This window comes from Salvelinus namaycush, chromosome 8, assembly GCF_016432855.1.
Source record: "Salvelinus namaycush isolate Seneca chromosome 8, SaNama_1.0, whole genome shotgun sequence".
NCBI classification, from domain to species: Eukaryota; Metazoa; Chordata; class Actinopteri; order Salmoniformes; family Salmonidae; genus Salvelinus; species Salvelinus namaycush.
The window spans coordinates 9012385-9026455 of NC_052314.1; the positions used below are offsets into that span (position 1 = coordinate 9012385).

At 42.5% G+C, this 14071-nt stretch overlaps 1 protein-coding gene across 1 annotated transcript in view; it reads right to left on the minus strand.

Moving 5' to 3' along the window:
* Positions 1-10465, minus strand: part of LOC120051695 (cadherin EGF LAG seven-pass G-type receptor 1-like) — a 91312-nt gene extending 80847 nt beyond the window's left edge. Inside the window, exon 1 of the mRNA XM_038998582.1 lies at positions 7630-10465. Within this exon, the coding sequence (XP_038854510.1) occupies positions 7630-10465 (2836 nt within the window). The remainder of the gene's footprint in view (positions 1-7629) is intronic.
* Positions 10466-14071: the final 3606 nt, after the last annotated feature.

Consider the following 14071-nt stretch of genomic DNA (forward strand, 5'->3'; position numbering starts at 1 on the left):
GTAGTAGCAGTGTTGGTTTGTATCTAGTAGCAGCAGTGTTGGTTTGTACTAGTAGTAGCAGTGTTGGTTTGTACTAGTAGTAGCAGTGTTGGTTTGTACTAGTAGTAGCAGTGTTGGTTTGTATCTAGTAGTAGCAGTGTTGGTTTGTATCTAGTAGTAGCAGTGTTGGTTTGTATCTAGTAGTAGCAGTGTTGGTTTGTATCTAGTAGTAGCAGTGTTGGTTTGTATCTAGTAGTAGCAGTGTTGGTTTGTATCTAGTAGTAGCAGTGTTGGTTTGTATCTAGTAGTAGCAGTGTTGGTTTGTATCTAGTAGCAGCAGTGTTGGTTTGTACTAGTAGTAGCAGTGTTGGTTTGTACTAGTAGTAGCAGTGTTGTTTTGTACTAGTAGTAGCAGTGTTGGTTTGTATCTAGTAGCAGCAGTGTTGGTTTGTATCTAGTAGCAGCAGTGTTGGTTTGTATCTAGTAGTAGCAGTGTTGTTTTGTATCTAGTAGTAGCAGTGTTGGTTTGTATCTAGTAGCAGCAGTGTTGGTTTGTATCTAGTAGTAGCAGTGTTGGTTTGTACTAGTAGTAGCAGTGTTGGTTTGTACTAGTAGTAGCAGTGTTGGTTTGTACTAGTAGTAGCAGTGTTGGTTTGTACTAGTAGTAGCAGTGTTGGTATGTATCTAGTAGCAGCAGTGTTGGTTTGTATCTAGTAGCAGCAGTGTTGGTTTGTATCTAGTAGTAGCAGTGTTGGTTTGTACTAGTAGTAGCAGTGTTGGTTTGTACTAGTAGTAGCAGTGTTGGTATGTATCTAGTAGCAGCAGTGTTGGTTTGTATCTAGTAGCAGCAGTGTTGGTTTGTATCTAGTAGCAACAGTGTTGGTTTGTATCTAGTAGCAGCAGTGTTGGTTAGTATCTAGTAGCAGCAGTGTTGGTTTGTACCTGTAGTAGCAGTGTTGGTTCGTATCTAGTAGTAGCAGTGTTGGATTGTACTAGTAGTAGCAGTGTTGGTTTGTATCTAGTAGCAGCAGTGTTGGTTTGTATCTAGTAGCAGCAGTGTTGGTTTGTATCTAGTAGCAGCAGTGTTGGTTTGTATCTAGTAGCAGCAGTGTTGGTTTGTATCTAGTAGCAGCAGTGTTGGTTTGTACTAGTAGTAGCAGTGTTGGTTTGTATCTAGTAGTAGCAGTGTTGGTTTGTATCTAGTAGCAGTAGTGTTGGTTTGTATCTAGTAGCAGCAGTGTTGGTTTGTATCTAGTAGCAGCAGTGTTGGTTTGTATCTAGTAGCAGCAGTGTTGGTTTGTATCTAGTAGCAGCAGTGTTGGTTTGTATCTAGTAGCAGCAGTGTTGGTTTGTACTAGTAGTAGCAGTGTTGGTTTGTACTAGTAGTAGCAGTGTTGGTTTGTATCTAGTAGCAGCAGTGTTGGTTTGTATCTAGTAGCAGCAGTGTTGGTTTGTATCTAGTAGCAGCAGTGTTGGTTTGTATCTAGTAGCAGCAGTGTTGGTTTGTATCTTGTAGCAGCAGTGTTGGTTTGTACTAGTAGTAGCAGTGTTGGTTTGTACTAGTAGTAGCAGTGTTGGTTTGTATCTAGTAGTAGCAGTGTTGGTTTGTATCTAGTAGCAGCAGTGTTGGTTTGTATCTAGTAGCAGCAGTGTTGGTTTGTATCTAGTAGCAGCAGTGTTGGTTTGTACTAGTAGTAGCAGTGTTGGTTTGTATCTAGTAGTAGCAGTGTTGGTTTGTATCTAGTAGTAGCAGTGTTGGTTTGTATCTAGTAGCAGCAGTGTTGGTTTGTATCTAGTAGCAGCAGTGTTGGTTTGTATCTAGTAGCAGCAGTGTTGGTTTGTACTAGTAGTAGCAGTGTTGGTTTGTACTAGTAGTAGCAGTGTTGGTTTGTATCTAGTAGCAGCAGTGTTGGTTTGTATCTAGTAGCAGCAGTGTTGGTTTGTATCTAGTAGTAGCAGTGTTGTTTTGTATCTAGTAGTAGCAGTGTTGGTTTGTATCTAGTAGCAGCAGTGTTGGTTTGTATCTAGTAGTAGCAGTGTTGGTTTGTACTAGTAGTAGCAGTGTTGGTTTGTACTAGTAGTAGCAGTGTTGGTTTGTACTAGTAGTAGCAGTGTTGGTTTGTACTAGTAGTAGCAGTGTTGGTATGTATCTAGTAGCAGCAGTGTTGGTTTGTATCTAGTAGCAGCAGTGTTGGTTTGTATCTAGTAGTAGCAGTGTTGGTTTGTACTAGTAGTAGCAGTGTTGGTTTGTACTAGTAGTAGCAGTGTTGGTATGTATCTAGTAGCAGCAGTGTTGGTTTGTATCTAGTAGCAGCAGTGTTGGTTTGTATCTAGTAGCAGCAGTGTTGGTTTGTATCTAGTAGCAGCAGTGTTGGTTAGTATCTAGTAGCAGCAGTGTTGGTTTGTACCTGTAGTAGCAGTGTTGGTTCGTATCTAGTAGTAGCAGTGTTGGATTGTACTAGTAGTAGCAGTGTTGGTTTGTATCTAGTAGCAGCAGTGTTGGTTTGTATCTAGTAGCAGCAGTGTTGGTTTGTATCTAGTAGCAGCAGTGTTGGTTTGTATCTAGTAGCAGCAGTGTTGGTTTGTATCTAGTAGCAGCAGTGTTGGTTTGTATCTAGTAGCAGCAGTGTTGGTTTGTACTAGTAGTAGCAGTGTTGGTTTGTATCTAGTAGTAGCAGTGTTGGTTTGTATCTAGTAGCAGTAGTGTTGGTTTGTATCTAGTAGCAGCAGTGTTGGTTTGTATCTAGTAGCAGCAGTGTTGGTTTGTATCTAGTAGCAGCAGTGTTGGTTTGTATCTAGTAGCAGCAGTGTTGGTTTGTATCTAGTAGCAGCAGTGTTGGTTTGTACTAGTAGTAGCAGTGTTGGTTTGTACTAGTAGTAGCAGTGTTGGTTTGTATCTAGTAGCAGCAGTGTTGGTTTGTATCTAGTAGCAGCAGTGTTGGTTTGTATCTTGTAGCAGCAGTGTTGGTTTGTACTAGTAGTAGCAGTGTTGGTTTGTACTAGTAGTAGCAGTGTTGGTTTGTACTAGTAGTAGCAGTGTTGGTTTGTATCTAGTAGTAGCAGTGTTGGTTTGTATCTAGTAGCAGCAGTGTTGGTTTGTATCTAGTAGCAGCAGTGTTGGTTTGTATCTAGTAGCAGCAGTGTTGGTTTGTACTAGTAGTAGCAGTGTTGGTTTGTACTAGTAGTAGCAGTGTTGGTTTGTATCTAGTAGTAGCAGTGTTGGTTTGTATCTAGTAGCAGCAGTGTTGGTTTGTATCTAGTAGCAGCAGTGTTGGTTTGTATCTAGTAGCAGCAGTGTTGGTTTGTACTAGTAGTAGCAGTGTTGGTTCGTATCTAGTAGCAGCAGTGTTGGTTCGTATCTAGTAGCAGCAGTGTTGGTTTGTATCTAGTAGTAGCAGTGTTGGTTTGTACTAGTAGTAGCAGTGTTGGTTTGTACTAGTAGTAGCAGTGTTGGTTTGTACTAGTAGCAGCAGTGTTGGTTTGTATCTAGTAGTAGCAGTGTTGGTTTGTATCTAGTAGCAGCAGTGTTTGTTTGTATCTAGTAGTAGCAGTGTTGGTTTGTATCTAGTAGTAGCAGTGTTGGTTTGTACTAGTAGTAGCAGTGTTGGTTTGTATCTAGTAGTAGCAGTGTTGGTTTGTATCTAGTAGTAGCAGTGTTGGTTTGTATCTAGTAGTAGCAGTGTTGGTTTGTATCTAGTAGTAGCAGTGTTGGTTCGTATCCAGTAGTAGCAGTGTTGGTTTGTATCTAGTACTAGCAGTGTTGGTTCGTATCTAGTAGCAGCAGTGTTGGTTTGTACTAGTAGCAGCAGTGTTGGTTTGTACTAGTAGCAGCAAGACTCGTACTAATGGAGACACAGATCTCGAAAAGAAAGATGAAAGATGGTGATTATGTTTTTGTATGTTTCTGAGAGAAAGAGAAAAAGGAAGACATATACTGATACTCTGCCCAGACACTCAAATTAACCCAAGAGTGGGCTAGTTGCAGCATGCTCTGATCTTAGACTGGTGTGCGTATGGGACGCACTAGGAATCATAAGTTACGAGGAATTTCTTCCTGACACATAGGCCTAATCAATCATTGTTTTATAATGAATATGTAAGCCAGAGCTTGGGGCAAAGCTTGTGTAGGGAGTATGCTTGCAATGTAGGCCTCAAATGAACGTCTGGTTAGCTGAAATGAGTTCAAATATTTTCTCTGCATTTCTATTACTTGTGATGCTGGTTTGAATGTGTCTTGTCATGAAATGGTTTGACTTTAAAGTCTGCTTGTCTCAACAGAAATGTGGTGACAAGTGCATCAAATTTGAAAAAGTCCCTCCTTAGTTCTTCTTGTACCAATACAACAAGCTTGGGTAATAAATAGCATGTGACTCTCAGGAATAATAATAAACAAGTTGCTGAAATTGAGTATAGATTACCAAATGGATCATGGAAACTACTGTGAACTACTTCAAGAAAACCCTTTCTCTGGAAGACGCACAGACAATAACATGGTAACTACTGTCACATGATTACAAATAACATTAGATTAAAGAGCACATTGCCTGAGGATGGTCTTGCAAAGGGATACCCAGACACTATAGAATTTTGACAACTTCATGCAATGCTGTCGTTATTTCTGCTACAAGCACAGCACTGATCACTGATGTTGAATATGTCAAGTCAGGCCATACACTCTCAAAAAAGGCGCTAGTTAGTACCAAAAAAGGGTTCTTAATTTTTTCCCTGAAGGGTAGTGTTTCCCAACTGCAGTCCTCGAGTACCGCCAACAGTACATTTGTGTTGAAGCCCTGGACAAGCACACCTGATTCAACATGTCAACTAATAATCAAGTCCTCAATGAGTTGAATCAGGTGAGTTTGTCAGGGACTACAACAAAAATGTGTGCTGTTGGGGGTACTCGAGGACTGGAGTTGGGAAAATGCTGTAGGGGAACCCTTTTTTAGACTGTGGAGAACCTTTTTATATCAGAATAACCCATAATATAAACATCTGTATGGTTCTCCATTACACTGATAGAACCAGAGGGTTCTTCATTACACTGTAAAACTTTTCCCGGCTACTTATTGCAGTGAAAAAACAGTAAATATACAAAAGTTACTGTATTTTTAGAGCTGAATTAAGGTATTATTGCTGTAAGGAACAGCATGCTGCTGTATTCTGATTACTTAGGAGTTAACCTCACTTGGGATTTGAACTCACAACCTCTCGGTTACCAGCGACCTGACATTCCTGCTACACTACCTGGTTCATGGGTATGACAGAGATTGTTAGAATATTAGAACTAATAGACATTCTGTCATTTGTCCCTATGGGGGAATCCTTGTGGGTGCCGTGTAGAACCCTTTTATTTATCCCTGTAGGGGGACCCTTTAGAGTTGCATTTAGAACCCTCTCATGAAGAACCCTGATTCCAGGTAGAAACAATGACAGGTTCAACCGTTATACTTAAAGGATACTTCAGATTTGCTTATGGCACACACTGTTAGGTACTCCCATGGTTCTGGTCGGAACCTTTAAGGGTACATGTGTGCAAAATCTAGAATAATGTAAAAAAAAATGTCTAGCAAATATATTCACTATAAGGTACAATCATTACTGCACTTTTAAATGTAGGTGAGTGCAATGTGCTGGCGGGGGCTCCTTGGCACATTTGGGAGCATGGTAAAACATTTTGTATTTTTGCCAACCGTTAGTGGAAGTGTTGTACTAGTTTAAGTGGTTGTATCATTGTGTTGATGGAGGTTGAGCACATAATTTGTCCACTCCCAGTTCTATCATTGTTGTAAGAGCTTGTGACAATCAAGAGCTGTACTGTTAAAAGGTTACTGTGTATTTTCCAGTTACTTAACTTCAGTTGGTCACCAGGAAGTATTTTTCAATAACTTACTGTGAGCTTGCTGCAAGTAGTTATTGTAAAATGCACAGTAACTTACTGTGGCTGGTCTCTGTCACACTCACTGACCTGATGGTGTGGTAGGAAGGTCAGTTTGCTGTCAACCAAGAGGTTGAGGCCCAAGTGTGCTCACCACAAACAATACTTAGTTAAGCTTGTAATCAGTATAGTTAAGGGAAAGTACAGTAAGCTAGTTGCAAGTAAGTTACTAGCAATTGAGTTACTGAGAATTTTACAATAACTTATTGACAGCTAGTTGCCAGTTAGGTAAAGCAATATTCACAGCAACTTTCAGACAACTAACTGCCATTAAATTAGTGTGAAATGCCCAGTAACCTGTTAATATTCCAGCTCTTTATTATCACATGCCCTTGCAAAGATTGCAGAACTTATAATGTGCTCAACCATTGACAACATTTTATTTTATTTTTATTTCACCTTTATTTAACCAGGTAAGCTAGTTGAGAACAAGTTCTCATTTACAACTGCGACCTGGCCAAGATAAAGCAAAGCAGTGTGACACAAACAACAATACAGAGTTACACATGGAATAAACAAGCGTACAGTCAATAACACAATAGAAAAAAAGAAAGTCTATATACAGTGTGTGCAAATGGCGTGAGGAGGTAAGGCAATAAATAGGCCATAGTAGCGAAGTAGTTACAATTTAGCAAATTAATACTGGAGTGATAGATGAACAGATGATGATGTGCAAGTAGAAATACTGGTGTGCAAAAGAGCAGAAAAGTAAATAAAAACAATATTGGGATGAGGTAGGTAGATTGGGTGGGCTATTTACAGATGGACTATGTACAGCTGCAGCGATCGGTTAGCTGCTCAGATAACTGATGTTTAAAGTTAGTGAGGGAAATATAAATCTCCAGCTTCAGCGATTTTTGCAATTCGTTCCAGTCATTGGCAGCAGAGAACGGGAAGGAAAGGCGGCCAAAGGACGTGTTGGCTTTGGGGATGGCCAGTTAAATATACCTGCTAGAGCGCGTGCTATGTGTGGGTGTTGTTATCATGACCAGTGAGCTGAGATAAGGCGGAGCTTTACCTAGCATCGACTTATAGATGACCTGGAGCCAGTGGGTCTGGCGACGAATATGTAGCGAGGGCCAGCCGACTAGAGCATACAGGTCGCAGTGGTGGGCGTTATAAGGGGCTTTGGTAACAAAACGGATGGCACTGTGATAGACTGCATCCAACATAACCATCAACCACTTAAACCGGTGCAACACTTCCACTGACGGTTGGCACAAAAAAACAAAATTCAGTAACTTGTTGTTTCCCGTACTTTCACTGCCACCAGTAGCCTGTAGTGTACTGTATTTTTTTTTTTTAAACAGTGTAGCATTTCATGGCATGAACAAAGAACCCCAAACAAAGAACACCTCAGGAACCTCAAAGGGGAAAAACTGTGTAGTTGTCATGGCAACAATACCGTTGGACAATATTTTGTGGATCTTTTAGCAGATAACCAGCCTGTAATGAGTAATGTGGTGATTTAGGCACATGCACCAATCTTACCATAGTAGACATGTGACAGACTACCTTTCAAAGTAGAGACAAGTACCAGTGATAAAACAGATTTACAACTAGCAGAATTAGTAGAGGTCACATTGCAAGACAAGAGCAAGAAAATTAAACAACATGGCAGAATGAAGAGAGGAGGTGGAAGGGACAGACAAAATATAAAATATCTGCCATGCATATGGAGAGCTATTGCATTTAAATGAACACAGTTTAATTACCTGTGACTGATATCTTCATGGTGGCCTCAAGGGGCCGGTTGTTGTCCAGGTCTCTGCTCAGCCTCAAGTCCCCGTTGTCCTTATTCAGGATTAGTAGACTCAGCTCGTTGCCCTCCACAAAATTGTACTGGAGGTTATCTGACACATCCGGGTCCTGGGCAGGAACCTTCCCGATCACCCCAGCCGGAAAGCTGTTGGACCTGTTGGTGACGTAGTTGTTAAAGATGATCTCAAAGTCGCGTAGGACAGGGTCATTATCGTTGACGTCCAGCAGGCGGATGTGCACAATGGCGCGGCTGACTAACGGTGCAGAGGTCGCCTGGACAATGATGGTGTACTCTATCTTGGACTCGTAGTCTAAATCAGTGAGAGCGATAAGATCTCCATTGAAGATGTCTAGTTGGAAGACCTCTGGGACGTTTCCTTCTACGATTTGGAACAGGATTTGCGCATTGGTTCCCTCGTCAGGATCTGTAGCAGTGATGCGGGCTACAATGGAACCCACAGGACTGTTCTCCACCACATAGACGTACAGTTCGTCCTTTTCAAACACAGGAGCATTGTCATTGATGTCCAGGACGGACACTTGGACGTCCATGGATGCCTTAAGCGGCGGAAACCCCTTATCCACAGCAAAGGCCTTCAGATTGTACACAGGCACATTCTCCCTGTCAAGTTTCCTGGCTGTTCTAATAATGCCAGAGTACGGCTCAATGAAGTAGTCACCCTCTCCATCATCCCCACCCTGGAAAGTGTAACTAAGTCTCCCATTGGACCCTGAGTCCCTGTCAGATGCAGAAATCTGGAGGATGCTGGTATACACGGGTGCATCCTCAAACACTGTCCCCTGGTATATGTCTCTGAGGAACTGTGGCGCATTATCGTTAGCATCCAGAACGATGATCTCCACATATGTGGTGTCAGATTTCTGGGGGATGCCGTTGTCGCGGGCAATGATAGCTAGCGTGTAGGAGGCCTGATCCTCATAGTCGATTTCTATCTGTGTGGTTATGGCACCTGTGTCAGGGTTGATCTTGAAGTGTGGCACGTTGTCCTCCATTACATAGCTGATGCGTGCGTTCTCCCCGGTGTCCTCGTCCGTGGCACTGATCACCACCACGGTGGAGCCCACAGGCCGGTCCTCGCTGATCATCACCTGGTAGTTGGTGCTCTGGAACACGGGCTGGTGGGTGTTGGCATCAGTGACGTTGATAAAGACCTGTGCTGTGTCGTAACGCGTGCCATCCGAGGCGGTCACCGTCAGGACATACTGGCGCTCCTGTTTGTAGTCCAGTGGCAGTGCTAAGGTGATGACTGCCCCTGCAGTCTGACTGGTGATGGCGAACCTGTTCCGCGTGTTGCCGCTGGAAATCTGGTATGTTACCACACTGTTGGCGTCCCGATCTATGGCAGAGAGTGCTAGCACGCTCGTACCTACCAAAGCATCCTCATTCATCTTCAGGCTATACAACCTCTGAGTGAAAGTGGGAACGTTGTCGTTCACGTCGAGCACCGTCACACTGACGCTGGCAGAGGAAGACATGACAGGGACCCCATGATCAACTGCTTCAACGCCAAACGTGTAAAAGTCGGTGGTCTCCCTGTCCAGTTCTACACTAACTGTAATCCACCCTGTGCTGTTGTTGATGATGAAGGGGAAGCCTGGAGCCATAGCTGTTAATCTGTACTCCAAATGAGAGTTGTCACCGGAGTCTGCATCAATAGCCTGAATATGGATCACAGAACAACCAACGGCCACATTTTCCAATACTGTGGCTTGAAAGGGTGTGCTAACAAACATAGGGGCATTATCGTTGACATCCACAACTTGCACTACAACTATCCCTGTGCCATTAATCAGAGGTGGTCTTCCCCCATCCTGTGCCTTTATTCTCAAATTATATTCCCTGATCATCTCATAATCTAGAGGGTTGATTATGTCAATGACACCTGTAGGGGAATGGATGTAGAACTGGCCCTTCACGTTGCCACTGACGATGCTGTAGTGGACTTTTGCATTGTTGCCATCGTCTTTGTCTGTGGCCTTCACCTGGGCCACTTTGGTGTTCCCTGCCACGCTCTCAAGCACCTGGACTACATACCTATTCTCACTGAACTGGGGGTAGTTATCATTCTCATCCTCCACAGAGATATACACTGTAGCCGTGGCACTGCGGGGGCCTGGGTCTTTACCCTGGTCATTAGCCTCCACTATCAGTTGATACTGGGTCAAGGTTTCTCTGTCAGGCCGAACCCTAATCTTGACTAGTCCATTTCTAGGATCGATTTCAAAACCAGCATTATCTTCCCCCTCATTCACAATCTTATAGATCATGTTGGCATTTGATGGGGCATCCCCATCTGTGGCCCTGATAGTCAACACTTCAAAACCTATCTCCACATTTTCCCTAATGCTGACCCTGTACTCTGTCTGCTCAAACACAGGCCCATGATCATTAGTGTCACTTATAGTGACAGTGAGGTAAGCAGTGGCCGACCTCTTAGGGGTGCCATTGTCTGTAGCAATAACTTTGAAGATATGTGTGTCCTTGACCTCCCTGTCCAAAGGCTGCAACGTTGTAATGCTGCCGGTCTGCAAATTGATTTTGAAATAATCATTGGACCTGCTATCGAACAGTGCATCAATATCATATTCTACTTCACCAGCATCATCGGTATCCAGTGCTTTGAGCGTAATTACGCGAGTTCCCGCCGGTTCATTCTCCGGGACAGACACCTGATAGTTGGGTAGTTGAAACTGGGGAGCGGTATTCACATTTCTTTTTTTACGTTTGGTCCATGAACCCAGTCTACCCAAATCCCCGTCTGTAAACATGGCATGACTATGAAGAGAATTAAATCGCAATTTCACACGAACAGTGGTGTAATTCCAAAGATGTAGCACCCTGCAGAATAAATCCAACTCGTTTCGCTCATTGGGTTGCAGACAGTTTGGCAAAACACTCCCGTTATCAAAAACTACTTTCCAGTTCCCTCCCTTACATAACGAAAGGTAAGAGTGAGGTTTTCGAGTAAAAAGTGGTAAATGTTCATAAATGTTCAAAAGCAAAATACTATTTGAGACGCATGGATATGTCTCTACTGTTGAGAGAATGTTCATGTAAATCTTGAGCTTACCTTCGTTTACCTTTCTCCTATATTTAATGAAACAATTATGTCCGTGCACAAAAGTATTGAAGTGAATTAAAATAAAGTTATCCGAGGTACTTGATTTGATCTGAATGTAAAGCGGCGCAGGGTTCTTCTGCAACAGCGCACAATTAACTATTCCTGAGAAATATACAATTCCGTGTTGTCTCTCGATATTGAAAATGTGTCTAGCGTATTTAGGAGTTAAAGTCCTGTCTATTTGATAGATCCAACCCCGTCCAAGAGATACATTTCCGAGCACTACTCCAGGCTGCCGAGTATCCGAAACGTGTACATCAAAACATGCAATTACTGGAACGTGTGATAGAAAACATATCCACGGCCAAAGCATTTGTAATGCCATGGTTTAAAACGCATGGCATCCACCGAATCTGTCAAGAACATCTATAAAATCCACTGAACAAGTTTTTCCCGGGTCCTCGCAGTCCAATCCCGTTCCATGATTAGTTAGAATGTTGCGAGGATTGGAGCAGAGCATGGCGCGCCCATTAAATGGTTCGAACTGGTCTCACTCTCCAGAGAAGAAGAGAGGCCCAACTCAGCGGAAAATCGGTCCCCCTCCAGCAGGTGTTTTTTTTCTTTCGGTGTTTTGCCCTCCAAGCAAGTTTCTGTGTGGCAGTAAATGGGTGGCGAATTTGGTAAACACAAAATGTATGGCTTATTTGCTATGTGAGTTTTATTTGATCAAATATACGTTTCATAACGCTTAAGTTGTTACTAGTGTATTGATATAAGTAGGACACGTTACACCCCGCCAACTTTGACAAAAAAACACTATATCGGAGTTGTCTCGAGATGGCTATGCATATTCATGTATTGAGGCTAGTAGCATAGCATCTCCGTTGAATTCCGGCGGTTGACTTCAACAACCGTCATTGAATATACAAAACTAGATTACAATACTGAGATCTATTCACCAATCCAAAGAAAGTATAAGCGGGAGCCAGATCGCCCACAGTGCCATTTTGACAACCACTCCCATTGTTAGGGCAGAGAGACATGTATCTTGTCAGTATATCGATCATCTGTGCACTCTCTCACCGCCCCACATCTGAAAGCTCCCCTGCTCCCCAACTCTAGGCTGCGTTTACACAGGCAACCAAATTATATTTTTGTTCAATAATTGGTATTTTGATCGATCTGCTCTGAAACAGATCTTTGATTAAAAAGATCTGATGTGGTTGGTTAAAAGATAATTTACTGGAATAAAGATCAGAATTGGACTACTTGTGTAAACGCTGCACTGTTTGTCAGTCAAACGCTGATTCCCAAATCTCAGCAGCCGATCACAATGTACCATGAAGTGATGTGGGTAAGGATCTCTAAAAAACCTCCTATTTGTACAGGTATATAGTTTTTCTGCGACGTCTCAGACTTAGGTTTGCAAAATGACATTCACATTTTAAAACTGTCCTCATTGTATAACGTATTTAAACAATCATAAAGAAATTCACAGACAATTGAAGATTGATTAAATGATGTGATCTAGTGGACATACTTTCCTATAGGCCAGGGATAATCTAGATTCGGCTGCGGGACGTTTTTTTTCCTTCAGAGGATGGTCGGGGGGCTGAAGCCCAAACAGATCTATTATTTGACTAAAACATATTTATTTCAAACCTTGCTTGCATTTGTATACAATCACAAGTCTCTATTATGCGTGGGAATTCTTGGGAACAGATTTCCTAAATTAAAATAACTTGGAGCTGATTTTCTGGTGTTTTTACAGTGTTTTATGTCCAACAATTATTTATTTTTAATTAATTGGTCAGAAAACTTGGAGGGCCAAGTAAAACCACCCGCAGGCCACCAGTTGGGGAATCCTGCTATAGGAAGAATCTACTATCATGTGGCCTAAAGTTAGCCTGGTTGCCAGTCATCGTTTAGATATTACATTCCACTCCTTGTTCTCTGTGTCATTTGCCCATGTCTTTTACGCATGACACAGAGTACAAGGAGTGGAATGTTACAGAGACTGATACCCAGACTTGCCTAAATTCTCTCTCCACTACAAATTATCTAATTTTATATATCAAATGTTTGGCATTTCTAAAATGCATCAGAATTGTATATTTCTTGGTACAGACAGGTAGAACATCATTACATTATAAGATGCTCTACTAAATGTCCAAGGATACAAAACATCAGCATCTTATCTCACATTTGACACCTTTACCAAGTACACTACATAACCAAAAGTACTGTATGTGGATGTTGGATCATTGCTGCAGGGACTTGCTTCCATTCATCCACAAAATAATTAGTGAGGTCGGGCACTGATGTTGGGTGATTAGGCCTGGCTCGCAGTCGGCGTTCCAATTCATCCCAAAGGTGTTTGATGGGGTTGAGGTCAGGGCTCTATGCAGGCCAGTCAAGCTCTTCTACACCGATCTCGACAAACCATTTCTGTATGGACCTCACTTTGTGCATGGGGGCATTATCATGCTGAAAAAGGAAAGGGCCTTCCCCAAACTGTTGCCACAAAGTAGCATCACTCCTCTACGGTTCTGACTTAGAATATGTGGACAACTACAAATACCTAGGTGTTCGGCTAGACTGTAAACTCTCCTTCCAGACTCATATTAAGCATCTCCAATCCAAAATAAAATCTAGATTTGGCTTCCTATTTCGCAACAAAGCCTCCTTCACTCATGTGGCCAAACATACCCTCGTAAAACTGCTTATCCTGCCAATCCTTGACTTTGGGGATGTCATTTACAAAATAGCCTCCAACACTCTACTCAGCAAATTGGATGCAGTCTATCACAGTGCCATCTGTTTTGTCACCAAAGCCCCGTATACTGCACCATTGCGACCTGTATGCTCTCGTTGGCTGGTCCTCGCTACATATTCGTCGCCAAACCCACTGGCTCCAGGTCATCTATAAGTCTTTGCTAGGTAAAGCTCTGCCTTAGCTCACTGGTCACCATAGCAACACCCACCAGTAGCACACGCTCCAGTAGGTATATTTCACTGGTCATCCCCAAAGCCAACACCTCCTTTGACCACCTTTCCTTCCAGTTCTCTGCTGCCAATGACTGGAACGAATTGCAAAAATCAATGAAGTTGAAGACTTATATCTCCCTCACTAACTTCAAGCATCGGCTGTCAGAGCAGCTTACCGATCGCTGCAGCTGTACACAGCCCATCTGTAAATAGCCCATCCAACCAACTAACTTACTCATCCCCATAAATTTAATTTATTTTCAGCTCTTTTGCACACCAGTATTTGTACTTGCACATCTAGCACGCCAGTGTTAATTGATAAATT